This window comes from Hemitrygon akajei, chromosome 14 (assembly GCF_048418815.1).
Source record: "Hemitrygon akajei chromosome 14, sHemAka1.3, whole genome shotgun sequence".
NCBI classification, from domain to species: domain Eukaryota; kingdom Metazoa; phylum Chordata; class Chondrichthyes; order Myliobatiformes; family Dasyatidae; genus Hemitrygon; species Hemitrygon akajei.
In genome coordinates this window covers 46,418,363-46,439,059 of record NC_133137.1, presented here as the reverse complement: position 1 = coordinate 46,439,059, position 20,697 = coordinate 46,418,363, and the positions used below count along the sequence as shown (strand labels likewise).

General features: G+C 42.4%; 1 protein-coding gene across 1 annotated transcript in view; it reads left to right on the top strand.

Moving 5' to 3' along the window:
• Positions 1–20,697, top strand: part of sez6l (seizure related 6 homolog (mouse)-like) — a 762,782-nt gene that overhangs the window by 724,619 nt on the left and 17,466 nt on the right. The window contains exons 14-15 of the mRNA XM_073065299.1: positions 6,113–6,307; positions 17,862–17,894. Of these exons, the coding sequence (XP_072921400.1) occupies positions 6,113–6,307; positions 17,862–17,894 (228 nt within the window). The remainder of the gene's footprint in view (positions 1–6,112; positions 6,308–17,861; positions 17,895–20,697) is intronic.

Genomic DNA, 20,697 nt, shown 5'->3' with positions numbered 1-20,697 from the left:
AGCAGACTCGATGGGCTGAATGGCCTAATTCTGCTTCTATATCTTATGGTCTAATGGATACCAGACCTACACATAACATAGTGATTAATCCATAAGATATAGGAGTGGAATGAGGCCAGTCTGTTCCGCCATTCTATCATGGCTGATCCAAAGTTCCTCTCAGCCCCAGTCTCCTGCCTTCTCCCCATATCCCTTCATGTCCTGAACAATCAAGAATCTATCAGCCTCTGCCTTAAATATGCATAAAGACTTGACCTCCACAGCTGCCTGTGGCAACAAATTCCACAGATTCACCTCTGTCTGGCTAAAACAATTCCTCTTCATCTCCATTCTAAAAGGATGCCACTCTATTCTCAAGCTGTGTCCTCTGGTCTTACACTGTCCCACCATAGGAAACATCCTCTTCACATCCACATCCTTTCATGATACGATAGGTTTCAATGAGGTCACTCCTCATTCTTCTGAATTCCAGTGAGTACAGGCCCAGAGCCAACAAATGTTCTTCATGTGACCCAGAATAATTTTCGTGAACCTCCTTTAAACCATCTCCAGTTTCAGCATATCCTTTTTAAGATAAGGGCCCCAAATCTGCTCACAATACTCCAAATGAGGCCTCACCAGTGCTGTATAAAGTCTCAACATTACATCTTTGTTTTTATATTCTAGTCCTCTTGAAATGAATGGTAGCATTGCTGGTAAGTGGCAACCAACCAGAAAAGGCTTCCTTTATTCCCGCATTTTACAAAGAAACATATAAAACCTACAGCACAATACAGGCCTTTCAGCCCACAAAGTTGTGCCGAACATGTCCCTACCCTAGAAATTAATAGGGTTACCCATAGCCCTCTATTTTTCTAAGCTCCATGTACCGATCCAAAAGTCTCTTAAAAGACCCTACCATATCCGCCTCCACCGCCATTGCTGGCAGCCCATTCCACGCACTCGCCAATCTCTGCGTTAAAAAACTTACCCCTGACATCTCCTCTGTACCTACTGCCAAGTATCTTAAACCTGTACCCTCTTGTGGCAGCCATTTCAGCCCTGGGAAAAAGCCTCTGACTATCCACATGATCAATGCCTCTCATCATCTTGTACACCTCTATCTCATTCTCCGTTACTCCAAGGAGAAAAGGCTGAGTTCACTCAACCTGTTTTCATAAGGCATGCTCCCCAATCCAGGCAACATCCTTGTAAATCTCCTCTGCACCCTTTCTATGATTTTCACATCCTTCCTGTAGTGAGGCGACCAGAACTGAGCACAGTACTCCAAGTGGGGTCTGACCAGCTGCAACATTACCTCTCAGATCCTAAATTCAATTCCACGACTAAGAAGGCCAATACACCATATGTCTTCTTAACCACAGAGTCAACGTGCACAGCTGCTTTGACCTGTGGACTTGGACCCCAAGATCCCTCTGATCCTCCACTCTGCCAAGAGTCTTACCATTAATACTATATTCTGTCATCATATTTGACCTACCAAAATGAACCACTTCACACTTATCTGGGTTGAACTCCATCTGCCACTTCTCAGCCCAGTTTTGAATCCTATCAATGTGCCGCTGTAAACTCTGACAGCCCTCCACACTATCCACAACACCCCCAACCTTTGTGTCATCAGCAAACTTACTAACCCATCCCACCACTTCCTCATCCAGGTCATTTATAAAAATCATGAAGAGTAAGGGTCCCAGAACAGATCCCTGAGCCACACCACTAGTCACCAACCTCCATGCAAAATATGACCCGTCTACATCCACTCTTTGCCTTCTGTGGGCAAGCCAGTTCTGGATCCACAAAGCAATGTCCCCTTGGATCCCATGCCTCCTTACTTTCTCAATAAGCCTTGCATGGTGTACCTTATCAAATGCCTTGCTGAGATCCATATACATTACATCTACTGCTCTTCCTTCATCAATGTGTTTAGTCACATCCTCAAAAAATTCAATCAGGCTCATAAGGCATGACCTGCCCTTTAGAAAGCCATGCTGACTATTATACCTCTTCAAATGCTCATAAATCCTACCTCTCAGAATCTTCTCCATCAACTTACCAACCACTGAAGTAAGACTCACTGGTCTATAATTTCCTGGGCTATCTCTACTCTCTTTCTTGAATAAGAGAACAACATCCGCAACCCTTCAATCCTCGGGAACCTCTCCCGTCTCCACTGATGATGTAAAGATCATCGCCAGAGGCTCAGCAATCTCTTCCCTTGCCTCCCACTGTAGCCCTGGGTACATCTCATCTGGTCCCGGTGACTTATCCAACTTGATGCTTTCTCAAAGCTCCAGCACATCCTCTTTCTTAATATCTATGTGCTCAAGCTTTTCAGTCCCCTGCTATTCATCACTACAATCACCAAGATCCTTTTCCATAGTGAATACTGAAGTAAAGTATTCATTAAGACCTCTGCTATTTCCTCCAGTTCCATACACATTTCCCCACGGTCACAGCTGAATAGTCCTCCTCCCAATTTTCCCTTGAGGAAACCATTCTAACTACAGACTTTTTTACCATGTGCCTCCAAGTACCCTGAAATTACATCCTTAACAATTGACCCCAATATATTCCCAACCACTGAGGTCAGACTAACTGGCCTATAATTTCCTTCCCTCTGCCTCGCTCCCTTCTTGAAAAGTGAGGTGACATTTGCAATTTTCCAGACGTCCAGAACCATTCTCATGCCTCTGTAGTTCCCTTTACTCCACTGTAATACTGATACATCTGACTTTAGTTTCTCCTTCTCAAATTTAAGAGTGAAATTGTAAATTGCCCTGTGATTAGGCTTGGGTTAAATAGATGGGTTGCTGGGTGAAACGGCTCATTATCCTGGAAGGGGCTGTTCTGCACTGTATCTAAGGAGTCTTTGATATGGAACACTCACTTAGATTGTGCATTTTTCTACATTGTTCTACCCTGTTCTACAATGTTCTACACAGTTCCACGCTGTTTCACACTGTTCTACACTGTTCTACACAATTCTACACTGGTCTACACTGTTCTGCACTGTTCTACACGGTTCTACACAATTCTACACTGTTCTGCACTGTTCTACACAATTCTACACTGTTCTGCACTGTTCTACACTGTTCTGCACTGTTCTGCACAATTCTACACTGTTCTGCACTGTTCTACACAATTCTACACTGTTCTACACTGTTCTGCACTGTTCTACACTGTTCTGCACTGTTCTACACAATTCTACACTGTTCTACATTGTTCTACACTGTTCTTTGGCAGCCACTCCTCTGCACATCAGATAGCAAAAGAACCTTAAGCCCTAATGGAAGTAAAAGAGGATGATAGTTAGACACAGCTGGACATCTCTCAATACTTTAGTCTGTTCATTACCAAAACCCCTTCTTACCATCATCAGCCTTTTCCTCTACATCTTTACTGAAACTCATTTACCCAATCATGAAACAAAAATGAAAAATGAGTGCAAAGATCACTACTCTGACCCCTGTACACAGCAGATTCAGCTCTCGATCAGACAGAGCAGCAGGGAGGTAGCTTTTACCGCCAGGTGGCATCGTGCTCTCAGTGCTGTGGCTCAGCCCCGTTATTCAGATTTCACACCCATAGTTGTGATGGGAGTGTCCAGATGGCAGAGCAGATTGTGGTGAGTGAAGTAGACAAGGGTCTTGTTATTCCCTGTCATTCCTGATAGCTAATGTTGTGAAGCCTTTGGATTTGAGGGGCTATGGAATGACTCACTTCACCTCAAATTTGGATAGTAGACTAGGAGGTTGCTGGATCAGAGATCTAAACATATTCCTTTCTAAATGAGTTAAGGTCTTTGAAACTGAAAGGGTGTAACTTTTCGCAGTGATTGATGGATCATCCACAATAACCAGTGAAGTGCGAAGCAAATCAATAGAACATAGAACAGGCCCTTTGGCCCACAATGTTATGCCAACCTCTTACATAGAAACATAGAAAACCTACAGCACAATACAGGCCCTACAGCCCACAAGGTTGTGCTGAACATGTCACTACCTTAGAAATTACTAGGCTTACCTATAGCCGTCAATTTTACTAAGCTCCATGTACCTATCTTAAAAGCCTCTATCGTATCCACCTCCACCACTGTTGCTGGCAGCCCATTCCATGCACTCACCACTCTCTGAGTTAAAATACTTACCCCTGACATCTCCTCTGTACCTACTCCCCAGCACCTTAAACCTGTGTCCTCCTGTGGCAACCATTTCAGCCCTGGGAAAAAGCCTCTGACTATCCACATGATCAATGCCTCTCATCATCTTGTACACCTTTATCAGGTCACCTCTCATCCTCCTTCACTCCAAGCAGAAAAGGCCAAGTTCACTCAACCTAGTCTCATAAGGCATGCTCCCCAATCCAGGCAACATCCTTGTAAATTTCCTCTGCACCCTTTCTATGGCTTCCACATCCTTCCTGTAGTAAGGTGACCAGAAATGAGCACAGTACTCCAAGTGTGGTCTGACCAGGGTCCTACATCATTACCTCTCAGCTCCTAAATGCAATTCCACGATCGATGAAGGCCGATACACCATACGCCCTCTTAACCACAGAGTCAACCTGTGCAGCTGCTTTGAGCGTCCAATGGACTCAGACCTCTTAATGTACTCCAAGATCTATCTAACCTTTCCCTCTCAAATAGCCCTTCATTTTTCTTTCATCCATGTGACTATCTGAAACTGTCTTAACTTTCCCTAATGTATCTACTTCTACTATCCCCCCTATAGTTTCCTTCAATCATCTTATATTAACTATTTCCACCCTGGGAAAATGTCCCTGGCTGTCAGTTCTCATGCTCCTTCATTCCAAAGAGAAAAGCTCTAGCTACTCAAACTATCCCATAAGACATGCTCTCTAATCCAGGTGCATCCTGGTAAATCTCCTCTGCATTCTCTCGTAAGCTTTCACATTCTTCCTATAAAGAGGTGACCAGAATTGAACACAATATTCCAAGTGTGGTCTAACCAGGATTTTATGGAGCTGCAAAATGACCTTACAGCTCTTGAACTCAATCCCCTGATGTACAAAAGCCAACACACCACACATCTACTTAACCACCGTATCAACTTGCATGGCAATTTTGAGGGGGGTATGGACATGGTCCTCAAGATTCCTTTGTTCATTTGTACATATAAATTTCCATAATGTCACAAAAGAACAAGGTCCTCAGATGCAAGGAAACAACACCTTCAGGAATAACCCTAGTACAGCATGGCACAGGAATAACCCTAGTACAGCAAGCTCCAGTGACCCAGTTCAATCCTGACCCTGGGTACTGCGTGCGTGGCCTGTGCACACTTTCCCTGTGACTGCCCTCCCACATCCCAAAGATGTAGGATAAATGGCCAAGGTGACTTAGCCTTTTCTTGTGGGTGTTGAAAGTATTAGGGCATAAGGTAAGCAAGTTGGGAAATTGGTTAATAGCTCTCTTCTGAGAACCAGTAGGGACTCAATGGGCTGAATAGCCTCCTTCTACGTTGTAATGAAATAAGTTGCACACCGTTCTGACTTCCAAATATATCATTGTTCCTTCATTGTTGTTAGGCTTATATTCGGAGCTCCCTCTCTAACGTCTCTGTGGGGGCATCTTCCCCAGAGGGAATGCTACAAGTCAAAAAGGGAGCTTCCTGAGAACGATTAAGGGGAGGAAATAATTGATGGTTTTGCCAGTGACACACAAATCCCAAACAAGAAATGAATAATCTTCAGACATACATTCTGAGAGGTAGCAGAGTAGTGCAGCACTACTGCAGCACCCAGAGATTGGCGATTTTGAAGAGGTAGGAGTAAAGTGTGGAGGGGATGCCAGAAGTAAGTTTTGTTACATAGATGATGGTGGGTGCGTGGAACACACTGCCAGGAATGGTGGTAGAGGTAGATACTGTAGATTAGGGATATTTAAGAGACTCTTACGCACATGGAGGGAAGTGTTAGATCGATCTTAGGGCAGGTGAAAAGGTCAGCACAACATCGTGGACTGCGCTGTACTGGTATCTGTTCCAGAACATCAGATCATTTTTGAGCTTAATAGTGTTGACCTGAAAACTGCTGTCTAAATGCAGGTTAATATTCTCCTTCCCCGTAATGTCTGATTTCTGATTTCTTTCAGCTGAGGAGTCAGTAGCATGTGAAAACCCAGGACTACCAGAAAATGGCTACCAGATTCTATATAAGCGTCTGTATCTGCCAGGCGAGACGTTGACTTTCATGTGTTACGAAGGCTTTGAACTGGTTGGAGAGGTTACTATCAGGTGCATCATTGCCCACCCATCCCACTGGAGTGGGCCACTGCCTTCATGTAAAGGTAAGGTCCAAATTTTGAACCACCCTCAGAGCAATGCTGGGAAGTTCCAGCATATTCCCAGCTGGCTGTGGATGCCAGCCTTTGCACCACAAGAAGTGAGATCAGCAGATTTGCCCCACAGCTCCGAGAGTCTGCACAGAAATCAGGCACTATATGCAGCGTACAAACTGGTGCTTCACTGTATGTGGGTGGAAAGGAGGTGAGTATTTATTCTGAGCATGAGTCTATTTATTTCCTGTAGAGATACAGCACAGTAATAGGCCCTTCAGGCCCAAACAAGCCCAGTTGTACCCTGGTGACCAGTTAAGCCATGTCTTTGGAATGTGGGAGGAAACCAGTGTGCAGCCATGAGGATACTCATGTAGTTACAGTGAGAATATACAAACTCCATACACAGGTCACTGGTGCTGTAATAGTGTTACGCCAACTACTACACACCTTTGATCTGTGCCAGTGGAAGGAAGCTGGCATGCTGTTCATGGTGATAACTCAATGTTAATTCATGCAGAAGCCAATGTGAACTGTGCTCCTTCTAAACCAACCCACCAAGCTGAAGGGTGTGTAATACACCCCAGCAGCCAACTCTGAAGAGCCTGCAGCTTAGGGAAATGGATGAGAGCCTTTAAACCTCACAAACAGTTAGCTCTATCCAGGTACCCCACTGTTGGAGGGGGGAGGGGTTGACCCAAAAGAGAAAGTCACAGCAGCCAGGTTTCTGGCACTGAGTCTGTCTCTACGACTCAGAAGGGAAGGCGGGGAGAAGAGGCACACCGTAGTGAGAGGCAATTTGTTAGTTAGGGCAGTGAACAGGAGGTTCTGTGGGCAAGAATGAGATTCCTGGATGGTATGTTGCCTCTTGGGTGCCAGGGCCTGGGATATCTCAGACTGTGTCCTCGGCATTCTTATGTGGGAGGATGAACAGCCAGAAGTCATGGTCCATGTCGGTACCAATGACATGGGTAGGATGAGTGACAAGGTTCTGCATAGAAAGTTCAAGGAATTAGGTTCTAAGTTAAATGGCAGGACCTCCAGTGTTGTGATCTCAGGATTGCTACCCATGCCACGTGCCAGTGAGGCCAGAACTAGGAAGATTATGCAGTTTAACATGTGGCTAAGGAGTTGGTGGAGGAGAGAGGGCATAAGATTTTTAGATCATTAGGCTCTCTTCCAGGGAAGGTGGCCCTGTACAGAAGGGACGGTTTGCACCTGAACTGGAGGGGGGACTAATATCCTAGTGGGAAAGTTTGTTAATGCTGAGCAGTTGGGTTTAAACTAAAGTTGTAGGGGTATTCGAACCAGAGTGCCAGAACAGTTAGTGGAGGCAGATGTTGGTAAGACCTCAGACAAAGATATGAATCAAAAGGTGTGACTAGTGTCCTGAGGTGCATACATTTCAATGCAAGAAATATTGTAGAAAAGGTGGATAATAGTGCTGAAGATGAGGTAGCTGGTTTACAAACAGGCAATGTGTAGTGAGGAGAAGTTGTTGACAGGGCAAAATTGCAGTCAACAGGATGAGTTGCAACATAAAAGATGAACAAAATTGAAAAGGGTGAACACAGGACTGAAAATGTGATATATGAATGCACACAGTATAAGGAATAATGTAGATGAACATGGTTACAGATTGGCAGGTATGATGTTGTAGACATCACTGAAAGAAGATTATAGCTGGGAGCTTAATGTCCAAGTTTCTCCTTACACATTGTATCGAAAGAAGAGGCAGGAAGGCAGAGGGGGTGACATTGCTCTGTTGGTAAAAAATTATATCAAATTATTAGAAAAAGGTGACATGGTCGGAAGGAGTTGGATCATTGTGGATAGAGCTAAGGAACTGCAAGGGTAACAGTAGTAAGGATGAGGTCTACAAATTACAATGGGAGATAGAAAGTGCATGACAAAAGGGCAAAGTTACAATAGTCATGAAGGATTTTGATATGCAGGTAGATTTGGGAAAATCGGGTTGGTGCTGGATTCCAGGGGGCAGGGGGGGGGGGGGGGGGGCGCAGATTTCTAGAGTGCCTACAAGATGGGTTTTTAGAGCAGCTCATGATTGAGCCCACTACAGGATCAACTATTCTGGATTGGGTGTTTTGCAATGAACCAACATTGATTAGAGAGCTTAAGGTAAAAGAACCCTCAGGGAAAAGTGATCATAATATGATAGAATTCACGCTGAAATTTGAGAAGAAGAAACTAAACTCAGATGTATCAGTATTATAGTGGGATAAAGGGGATTTCAGAGGCATGAGAGAGGAGCTGGCCAGAATTGATTGGAAAAGGACACTAGCAGGGATGACAGCAGAGACTGAAATTTCTGAAAGGAATTCACAAGGCACAGGATATATACATCCCAGAGAAGAAGGTATATTCTAAAAGCAAGATGACACAGCCATGGCTAACAAGAGAAGTCAAAGCCAACATAAAAGCCAAAGAGAGTGCATAAATAGAGCAAAAATAATGGGAAGCTGGAAGACTGGGAAGCTTTTAAATATGAACAGAAGGCAACTAAAAAGTCATTAAGAAGGTAAAGCTGGAATACAAAAGTAAATTAGCCAATAATATTAAAGAGGATACTAGAAGTTTCTTTGTGGGCCAAAGTGCCTCTGAACATGTCACTACCTTAGAAATTACTAAGCTTACCTATAACCCTCTATTTTACTAAGCTCCATGTACCTATCCAAAAGCCTCTTAAAAGACCCTATCATATCTGACTCCACCACCATTGCTGGCAGCCCATTCCACACATTCACCACTCTCTGAGTAAAAAACTTACCCCTGACATCTCCTCTGTACCTACTCCCCAGCACATTAAACCTGTGTCCTCTTGTGACAACCATTTCAGCCCTGGGAAAAAGCCTCTGACTATCCACACGATCAATGCCTTTCATCATCTTATACACCTCTATCAGGTCACCTCTCATCCTCCTTCGCTCCAAGGAGAAAAGGCTGTTTGTCTGTTCCTATCTCTTTCTAATGCTATTGTAAAGGAGACAGAATAATGATCACTATCTCCAAAATGTTTTCCCACTGAGAAATCTGACACCTGACCAGGTTCATTTCCCAATACCAAATCAAGTACAGCCTCTTCTCTTGTAGACTTATCTACATATTGTGACAAGAAACCTTCCTGAACACACCTAACAAACTCCACCCCATCTAAATCCCTTGCTCTAGGGAGATGCCAATCGATATTTGGGAAATTAAAATCTCCCATCACAACAACTCTGTTATTATTACACCTTTCTAGGATCTGTTTTCCTATCTGTTCCTTGATATCCCAGTTACTATTGGGTGGCCTATAAAAAACACCCAGTAAAGTTATGATTAACTCATTAATCATTAATGATTATGCATTAGTAATGATCTTTCAAAAATAACTAGATTCTAGAACAGTTCTGTAAGACTGGAAAATTGCAAATATCTCTCCACTCTTCAAGAAGGGAGAGAGGCAGAAGAAAGGAAATTATAGGCCAGATTGTCTGATCTCAGTGGCTGGGAAGATATTGGAGTCAATTATAAAGGATGAGGTCTCATAAAATAAGCCCCAGTCAGCGTGGTCTCCTCAAGGGAAAATCTTGCCTGACAAATCCGTTGGAATTCTTTGAAGAAATAAAAAGCAGGATAGACAAAGGAGAATCAGTTGATGTTGTGCACTTGCATCAACCATATCTGAGGCTGCTTAACAAGTTTTGAGCCCATGGTATTACAGGGAAGATTCCAGCATGGATAAAGCATGGCAGGAGACAAAGAGTGGGAATAAAGTGAGACTTTTCTGGTTGGACACCAGTAACTAGTGGCGTTCCATAGGGGTCTGTGTTGGGACCGATTCTTTTTCTATCATATGCCAATGATTTGGATGCTGGAATTGATGGCTTTGTTACAAAATTTGCAGACAATATGAAGATAGGCATGGGGGCATTTAATTCTGAGGAAGTAGAGAGGCTACAGAAGGACTTATACAGATTCTCCTGAATGGGCAAAGAAATGGCAGATGGAATACAGTATCAAAAAGTGTATGACCATGCACTTTGGTAGAAGAAATGAAATGGTTGAATATTTTATCTATGGTCACCTCACTATAGGAAGGATGTGGAAACCATAGAAAGGGTGCAAAGGAGATTCACAAGGATGTTGCCTGGATTGGGGAGCATGCCTTATGAGAATAGGTTGAGCAAACTCAACCTTTTTTCCTTGGAGTGACGAAGGTTGAGAGATGACCTGATAGAGATGTACAAGATGATGAGAGGCATTTATTGTGTGGGTAGTCAGAGGCTTTTTCCCAGGGCTGAAATGGCTAACACGAGAGGGCACAGTTTTAAGATGCTTGGAATTAGGTACAGAGGAGATGTCAGGGGTAAGTTTTTTACGCAAAAAGTGGTGAGTGCGTGGAATAGGCTGCCAGGAATGGTGGTGGAGGCAGATACGATAGGATCTTTTAAGAGACTCCTGGACAGGTACATGGAGCTCAGAAAAATAGAGGGCTATGGTTAATCCTAGGTAATTTCTCAGGTAAGGACCTGTTCAGCACAGCTTTGTGAGCTGAAGGACCTGTATTGTTCTGTAGGTTTTCTATGTTTCTATTTTCTAAATGGAGAGAAAATTCAAAAACCTGAGGCACAAAGGGCCCTGGTGTCCTTCTGTAGGATTCCCTAAAGGTTTATTTGCAGGTTGAGTCTGTGGTGAGGCAGGCAAATGCTTTCATTTCAAGATAACCAGAATATGAAAGCAAGGATGTAATGTTGAGACTTTATAAAGCACTAGTGAGGCCTCATTTGGAGTATTGTGAGCAGTTTTGGGCTCCTCATCTTGACACTGGAGGGGGTTCAAAGGAGGTTCACAAAAATGATTCCAGGATTGAATGGCTTGTCATATGAAGAGTGTTTGATAGCTCTGGGCCTGTATTCACTGGAATTCAGAAGAATGAGACAGTGACCTCATTTAAACCTATTGAACAGTGAAATTCCTTGATAGAGTGGATGTGGAGAGGATGTTTCCTGTGGTGGGAGAGTCTAAGACCAGAGGACAGAGCCACAGAATAGAGGGACATCCTTTTAGAATGGAGATGAGGAAAAAATTCTTTAGCCAGAGAGTGGTGAATCTGTGGAATTCATTGCCACAGGTGGCTGTGGAGGACAAATTTTTATTAAGGCAGAGGTTGATAAATTCTTGATTGGTCAGGGCATGAAAGGATACTGGGAGAAAGCAGGAGATTGGGGCTGAGAGAAAAACTGGATCAGCCATGATGAAATGGCAGAGCAGACTTGATGGGCCAAATGGCCTAGTTCTGCTCCTATATCTTATGGTCTAAAAGAATGTTTTCTTAAAAACATCTTTAAACAGTGTAAGAAGTTATTACACTGGAAATACCTGAGATTGCAATTCACTGCTTAGGTGCAGATAATGTCCCTAACATTACACTGCGGACAATAAAACCATACAAGTATGTGGGCAGACCATCTAGTTCACTGTGTACTGCAGGTGTAATTCACTGCCAGAGGTACAATCTTACAGTCAAGACATTAAACTTGGGCTCTTTGTCTTCTCTCAGATGTAAAACTTTATCCAAGAAAAGCCTGGAAGTTCTTTCTGATATCCTGACCAATTTTTATCCCCCAAGTAGTGTAGTATTACTGGAATTGGGAGGGAAAATAAACCAGCCGTGATCAAATGGCAGAGCCAGCTCAATGAGCTGAATAACCTAATTCTGCTCCTATGTCTGATGTTCATCTTAAAGGGGTAAATTTCCTTAACATTTTTTGAGTTAGTGAAGTTGTAGGACCTCTTGCTGGCAAAGATGGTTCTTCCCCAGGTGAATGGAGTGATCCATGTTCCCCAGAGATTTTGGAGTGGTGGGAGGTGTGGCTGTGTGAGATCCCAGGAATGGGATGTCTAGATCAGTCTGGGACTCTGTGCAGAGCCTGGAGAACTATATGAATATCACATTTAGATTAGTTTCTTATCTTATCCACTAGTGATGCAAAGAAATTCCTTACTGGCCTGAAGCCCACAGAGTAACGGGGTGCAGATAACATGCCGATAAACAAATTCAATGTTTTTTGATAATCACAATTGATTTGAGAGTCAGCGATAATCACAAAACAAAGGAACAGAGCAAAGTGAGGCAGTACAAAATAGAGAGCAACCAAGAGAGATAGAATTAAAGGTTTGAGAATGTTACAGTGCTAGCAGGAAGGGGAGGTCAAAGAGGTGACAGATTCACAAGTCTGATAGCAGTGGGGATGAAGCTGTTCTTAAACTAGAATATAGAACTTTATAGCACAGTACAGGCCCTTCAGCCTATGATGTTGTGCCAAACTTATACCTACTCTAAGATCAATCTCACTCTTCCCTACTACATAGTTCTCCATTTTGCTATCATCATATGCCTAAGAATTTCTTAAATGCACCTAATGTATCTGCCTCTACTACTTCCCTTGCCAGTATCTTCCACACACCCACATTTCTGTGAAAAAAACTACCTCTGACGGTTCCCTCCCCCTATACTTTCCTCCATTCACCTTAAATTATGCCCTCTTGTATTATCCATGTCTGTCCTGGGAAAATGTCTCTGACTGTCCACTCTATCTTCTTGTACAACTTGTGCACCGCTATCAAGTCTCCTTTCATCCCTCTTCATTCCAGTTCTTGAGTTTGATCATCCAGGATTTCAAGTCCCACAACCTTTACAATGTAAAGCTTGAACTTACCTCCTTCTTACCTTATTTATGTGTTCATTTTACTGAGATACAGCATGGTAACAGGCTCTTCCGGTCCCACCAACCCCCACCGCCCAATTATACTCATGCCTTTGGAATGTGGGAGCAAATGGAGCATGTGGAGAAACCCATATAGTCATGGGGAGAGTGTATAAATCCTTTACAGGGAATTGAACCCAGGTCACTGGCACTAACCGCTACGCTACTCTCTCTATCCTACAATTCCTCCTCAGGTTTTTAATGTTAATTGTGGCATTGCATTTTTAGTAGTAAAGGTTTTAGCTCTTTCTAAGCTCAGTCTGTTTAGCCACACTTTATATGTCCTGGTTCTGCACTCACTGGGAACCTCACTGATGCTCAATAACGTTTTATATGTATAACCAGTTTTCCAAAAACTGCTCCCTTGAGTAACTGCCAGCAACACTACATTATCTGAGAACGTTTCAGCACGAGTGCCTTATGAAAGGATTGAAAGGCCCTACATCAGCAGCTGTATGCCAGTGAATTCCAAGTGCTCATCATCCTTCACTTAAAGAGGCTTAAAGTTTTTCTGTTTATTTCATTACAAGGTTAGCTTACATTTTGCTTTGCCATTATTACTGGCAAACTGCAAGATAACCATGAAAGGAAATAAACAGAATATATTTGTGTGGAAATATGATTTTTTTGTTTTGTATTGACATTGAACGGTCCATTCTCTTGTATACACACACAGCACAGAGAATGGACGCTAGGGAGAAAGGGGGAAGATTTGATAGAGGTATCTGAAATTATGAAGGTTATAGAGAGGGTAAATGCAAGCAGGCTACACCTAGAGGTCATGGGTTGTGGATGAGAAGTGAAATGTTTAAGGGCAACACAAGGGGTCTTCTTCACTCCGATGTGGGTTCCATTTTAACATTTAAGAGAAGTTTGGATAAGTACATGGATGGAAGGGGTATGGAAGGCTACAGTCCAGATGTGGGTCAATGGGAGAAAGCAGAATAACAATCCGGCATGGACCAGATGGGCCAAAGGGCCTGTTCTATGCTGCAGTGTTCTGTAACTCTGTGACTCCATAACACATTTGTGCTATTGAATTCCTTCATAACTCTGAAGTGTTCTTGGGCAAATACAAACTTCTTGGCTTTAGTGAGTGATGAGCCCATGTCCATTCATAATTCAAGTTGCACCTTTACTGTTGCCTCGATAACTTCCATTTACTGTTCCTCAAAGCTACACAATAATGCCAAAATCATACTTTATATTCTGCACCTCTTGCAAGAGCTTTCCAACCTTTAATTAGAGATATTTCTAGTCAGTACATTTTTCACTTCATTTGTTTTTAAACTCTAGTTAGGCTGCATCTGGAGTATTGCATGCAGTTCTGGTCACCCCAGTATAGGTGTTCACTCCATTATGGGAAGTTACGAGTTTGGTTTGGCAAATAAGGTGGAAGTAAATCCGAAAGGCTTCTACAGTTATATTAAAAGCAAGAGGATAGTGAGGGATAAAATTGGTCCCTTAGAGAATCAGGGTGGTCAGCTATGTGTGGAGCCGAGGGAGATGGGAGAGATTTTGAACGATTTCTTCTCTTCGGTATTCACTAAGGAGAAGGATATTGAATGGTGTAAGGTGTGGGAAACAAGTAAGGAAGTTATGGAACCTATGACAATTAAAGAGGTGGAAGTACTGGCGCTTTTAAGAAATTTAAAAGTGGATAAATCTCCGGGTCCTGACCGGATATTCCCCAGGACCTTGAGGGAAGTTTGTGTAGAGATAGCAGGAGCTCTGACGGAGATCTTTCAGATGTCATTAGAAACAGGGATTGTGCCGGAGGATTGGCGTATTGCTCATGTGGTTCCATTGTTTAAAAAGGGTTCTAGAAGTAAGCCTGGCAATTATAGACCTGTCAGTTTGACATCAGTGGTGGGTAAATTAATGGAAAGTATTCTTAGAGATAGTATTTATAATTATCTGGATAGACAGGATCTGATTAGGAGTAGCCAGCATGGATTTGTGCGTGGAAGGTCATGTTTGACAAACCTTATTGAATTTTTTGAAGTAGTTACGAGGAATGTTGACGAGGGTAAGGCAGTGGATGTAGTCTATATGGACTTCAGCAAGGCCTTTGACAAAGTTCCACATGGAAGGTTAGTTAAGAAGGTTCAGTCGTTAGGTATTAATGCTGGAGTAATAAAATGGATTCAACAGTGGCTAGATGGGAGATGCCAGAGAGTAGTGGTGGATAATTGTTTATCGGGATGGAGGCCGGTGACTAGCGGGGTGCCTCAGGGATCTGTTTTGGGCCCAATGTTGTTTGTAATATACATAAATGATCTGGATGATGGGGTGGTAAATTGGATTAGTAAGTATGCTGATGATACTAAGGTAGGAGGTGTTGTGGATAATGAGGTGGGTTTTCAAAGCTTGCAGGGAGATTTATGCCGGTTAGAAGAATGGGCTGAACGTTGGCAGATGGAGTTTAATGCTGAGAAGTGTGAGGTTCTACATTTTGGCAGGAATAATCCAAATAGAACATACAGGGTAAATGGTAGGGCATTGAGGAATGCAGTGGAACAGAGAGATCTAGGAATAACAGTGCATAGTTCCCTGAAGGTGGAGTCTCATGTAGATAGGGTGGTGAAGAAGGCTTTTGGAACGCTGGCCTTTATAAATCAGAGCATTGAGTACAGAAGTTGGGATGTAATGTTAAAATTGTACAAGGCATTGGTAAGGCCAAATTTGGAATATTGTGTACAGTTCTGGTCACCGAATTATAGGAAAGATATCAATAAATTAGAGAGAGTGCAGAGACGATTTACTAGGATGTTACCAGGGTTTCAGCACTTAAGTTACAGAGAAAGGTTGAACAAGTTAGGTCTCTATTCATTGGAGCGTAGAAGGTTGAGGGGGGATTTGATCGAGGTATTTAAAATGTTGAGAGGGATAGATAGAGTTGACGTGAATAGGCTGTTTCCATTGAGAGTAGGGGAGATTCAAACGAGAGGACATGATTTGAGAGTTAGGGGGCAAAAGTTTAAGGGAAACACGAGGGGGTATTTCTTTACTCAGAGAGTGATAGCTGTGTGGAATGAGCTTCCTGTAGAAGTAGTAGAGGCCAGTTCAGTTGTGTCATTTAAGGTAAAATTGGATAGGTATATGGATAGGAAAGGAGTGGAGGGTTATGGGCTGAGTGCGGGTAGGTGGGACTAGGTGAGATTAAGAGTTCGGCACGGACTAGGAGGGCCGGAATGGCCTGTTTCCGTGCTGTGATTGTTATATGGTTATATGGTGATATTGAGGCTTCCGAGAGAGAGAGGTTTACCAGGATATTACCTGGATTAGAGGGCATGTGCTATAATGAAAGGTTGAAAAAGCTTGGGTTGTTTCCTCCGGGATGGCAGAAGCCGAGGGGAGATCTGATAGAGGTTTATAAGAGGCATAGATCGAGGAGACAGGCAGTATCTTTTTCCCAGGGTGGTAATGTGTTAATAGCAGAGGGCATGCATTTAAGCTGAGATGGGTCATTTTGAAGGAGGTGTGAGGGGCAAGGTTTTTACACAGAGAATGGCGGGTGCCTGGGGTGGTAGTAAAGGCAAGTATATCCGGGACTTTATTTATTTACGTAGTGATAGAACACAGAGTAGGCTTATTTGGTCCTTTGATCCACGCTGCCTCAGCAATCCCAGGACCCCAAATTAACTGTTCCTGTGCTGTACTAATCTAAGTGTTCTTAACACTTTCATTTCCTGGCCCCATTCTTTCTTCTACAATGTCCTGTATTGCACTGTCCATTCTCTTGCCTGGCACAAATTATATACAACATCAGTGCCCTGCATTATAATGTATATAATCTGTGATGTTGTTCATTCTCATCGTAAGTTCCCTACAACACTTTCATTTCCTGGCCCCATTCTTTCTTCTACAATGTCCTGCATTGCACTGTCCATTCTCTTGCCTGGCACAAATTATATACAACATCAGTGCCCTGCATTATAATGTATATAATCTTGTATTTCATTATAATGTATATAATCTGTGATGTTGTTCATTCTCATCGTAAGTTCCCTACACTAATATATCCACAATAAATCAAAAGCTAAGTGGCTTTTGACAAGGTACTGCATTTCAATTTCTAAAGTGGCTGGAAAGTTAATGTCTAGTGGGACTGGAGAACTACTGTAGGCTCCAAGAAAATCCAGGTATAGTTCCACTACACTTAGGGTGCAAAGGGACTTGGGAATCTTTGTGCAGGATTCCCTGAAAGCTAATTTGCAGGTTGAGTAGTTAGTAAGGAAGGCAAATGCACTGTTAGCATTCAGTTCGAAAGAACTAGAACGCAAAAACAAGGATGTGATGCTGAGGCTTTATAAGACATTGGTCGGACCATATTGGTGTATTGTGAGCAATTTTGGGTCCCATGTTTAAGAAAGGATTTATTGGCATTGGAGAGGATCCAGAGGAGGTTCTTGAGAATGATCCCAGGAATGAAAGGGTTAACATAAACAAGGCTTGAAGGCTCTGGGCCTGTAATCACTGGAGTTTAGAAGAATAAGGGAGGAGGGTCTCATTGAAACCTACTGAATATTGAAAAGCCTCGATAGATTTTAGGTCGATAGGAATAGGCAGAAGGCCAACACTAGATGGACTGAAGGGCCTGTTTCTGAGCTATAGTGCTGTATGATTCTATCACTATACTGGACCCTCAGGTAAAACTGGAGAATTGTATATGACCACAATCTTGTCTAACTCCGCAATATTAAATTTACATGATTATTCTGATGAGTACTAATTTGTACAACTACTTTAAGAACATTCATTTGCAAAAGAAAACTCTTTTTCTTTATTTTCAGCTGCTCAGTATGGCTTCGAGCACTCTTTGGAAGGTGAGTTGATGGCAGTGTTTAAACTGCAAATGTTGGATGACAATGAGAAGGTTCAACAACAGATTAAGGCCAACAATCTAGGAATGGTTGTGAGGAAATACAAAATGGTTTGGATGGAGATTGGAGCTTTCTAAGGTGACACCAGGATCACACACTTCAGTTACTGGACCCAGAGTAAAGGCCTCTCGGTGCTACTCCAGAACTACTTCTAGATCAGACAATTGACCAGCAGAACTTATCTTCCTTGTGATAGAGTCTAGAATCAGAGCTACTTAATGATGATGAGTTAATACAGAGATGAACTGATTTTTTAATCTCTCAGTGGATTGTGAGTCTATAGAATGCTCTTCCTCAAAGGGTGCTGGAACTTGATTCTTTTAATATATCTGAGAGAGGCAGAGACAGCGAGCACGCAAGGGTAGAGAGAAATGCAGAGTTGATCTCCCAGGATCTGACTGAAAGGCAGATCAGGCTTAAGAGTTCAATTGCCCTACTCCTGTTCCCAACCAATGGAAATTTGGTGCTCATATCAAGGTCTCTCAAGACTGGTACAACATGACAATCAAGAGGAAAAACTGCAGATGCTGGAAATCATGTGTTTTGGCCCAAAACATCAACTGTTTACTCTTTTCCACAGTTGCTGGCTGGCCTGCTGAGTTCCTCCTGCATTTTCTTTTTGGTGCGTGTATGTGTTGATCAAAAAGTTGTGGATGAAAGAAATATTTTATTTTATTTAGAGGTTCAGCACAGTAAGTGGCCCTTCCAGCCCATTGAGACTGCACCACCCAATTACACACAATTCATCCACTAGGTTCCCTCCCTTCAGGAAACCATGCTGACTTTGGACTATTTTATCATCTTCTTCCAAGTACCCTGAAATCTCATCCTTAGTAATGGACTCCAACATCTTCTCAACCACTGACATTTGCTAATTGGCCAAAAATTTCCTTTATTTTGTCCCCTCCCTTCTTAAAGAGTAAAGTGACATCTGCAATTTTCCAGTCCTCCAGAACCATTCCAGAATCTAGTGATTCTTGAAAAATCATTCCAAATGCTTCCACAATCTTCAACTGCCTCTTTTGGAACCATGGGAAGAAGCATGACTTGAGGGCTTGTTAGCTAGAGCTGTTGAGGAGAGTTTAAACTAACGACAAGGGGATGGAAACCGAATTGATAGGGCTGAGGATGGAGCACTTGATATACAAGTAGATGCAATGTGTCTTGAGACTGTGAGGAAGAACAGGCAGATGACAGGAAACATTACAGTCAGTGGGATGATTTGAAGTGAAACAGGGGGGCAAAGTCAAAAAGGGTGATGAATACAGGACTGAACAAGTTATATTTGAATGAACACAGTATACAGAACAAGGCAGATTATTTTCTAAATGGAGAGAACATTCAAAAATCTAAGGTGCAAAAGGACTTGGGAGTCCTCGTGCAGCTTTCCATAAAGGTTAATTTGCAGGTTGAATTGGTAGTAAGGAAGGCAAATGCAATGTTAGCATTCACTTTGAGAGGAGTAGAATAGGAGAGCAAGGATGTGATACTGAGGTTTTATAAAGCACTGGTCAGACTGCACTTGGAGTATTGTGAGCAGTTTTAAGCCCTTTATCTAAGAAAAATGTGCTGGCATTGGAGAGGGTCCAATGGAAGATCACGAAAATGATTCCAGGTTGAAACATTTATCATTTGAGAAGTGTTTGATGGCTCTGGGCCTGTACTCACTGCAGTTTAGAAGAATAAGAGGGAATCTCATTGAAATCTATTGAATATTGAAAGGTCTAGACAGAGTGAATGTGGGGAGGACATTTCCTATAGTCAGGGAGTCTAGGGCCAGAGTGCACAGCTTCAGAATAGATAGATAGATAGATAGATAGATACTTTATTCATCCCCATGGGGAAATTCAACATTTTTCCAATGTCCCATACACTTATTGTAGCAAAACTAATTACATACAATACTTAACTCAATATAAATATGCATCTAAAATCACCCTCTCAAAAAGCATTAATAAATAGCTTTTAAAAGAGCAATGTCCATGTAGAACAGTGATGAGGAGGAATTTCTTTGGTCAGAGGGTGGTGAATCTGTGGAATTTTTTGCAACAGATAGCTATGGAGGCCATCATTGTGTGTATATAAAGTGGAGATTGATAGTCAGGGTGTCAAAGTTTACAGGAAGAAGGCAGGACAATGGGGTTGAGAGGGACAATAAATCGGACATGTTCCAATGGTGGAGCAAAATCAATGGGCCAGATTGCTTAATTCTGCTGCTATGTCCTAGATAGATAGATACTTTATTCATCCCCATGGGGAAATTCAACTTTTTTCCAATGTCCCATACACTTGTTGTAGCAAAACTAATTACATACAATACTTAACTCAGTAAAAAAATATGATATGCATCTAAATCACTATCTCAAAAAGCATTAATAATAGCTTTTAAAAAGTTCTTAAGTCCTGGCGGTTGAATTGTAAAGCCTAATGGCATTGGGGAGTATTGACCTCTTCATCCTGTCTGAGGAGCATTGCATCGATAGTAACCTGTCGCTGAAACTGCTTCTCTGTCTCTGGATGGTGCTATGTAGAGGATGTTCAGAGTTTTCCATAATTGACTTTCCATAAAAGTCCTGTGGTCTTATGGACTTCAGACCTTTCAGCTTCTCAAGAACCTTCTCCTTAGTAGTGTCTTCCACAATGAAAACTGACACAAAAAAATCTAATTAAGTCTATCTGCTCTTTCATTGTCCCCCAATATTGCCACTCTAGTGTCATTTTCCAGTGATCCAATATCCACTCTCAA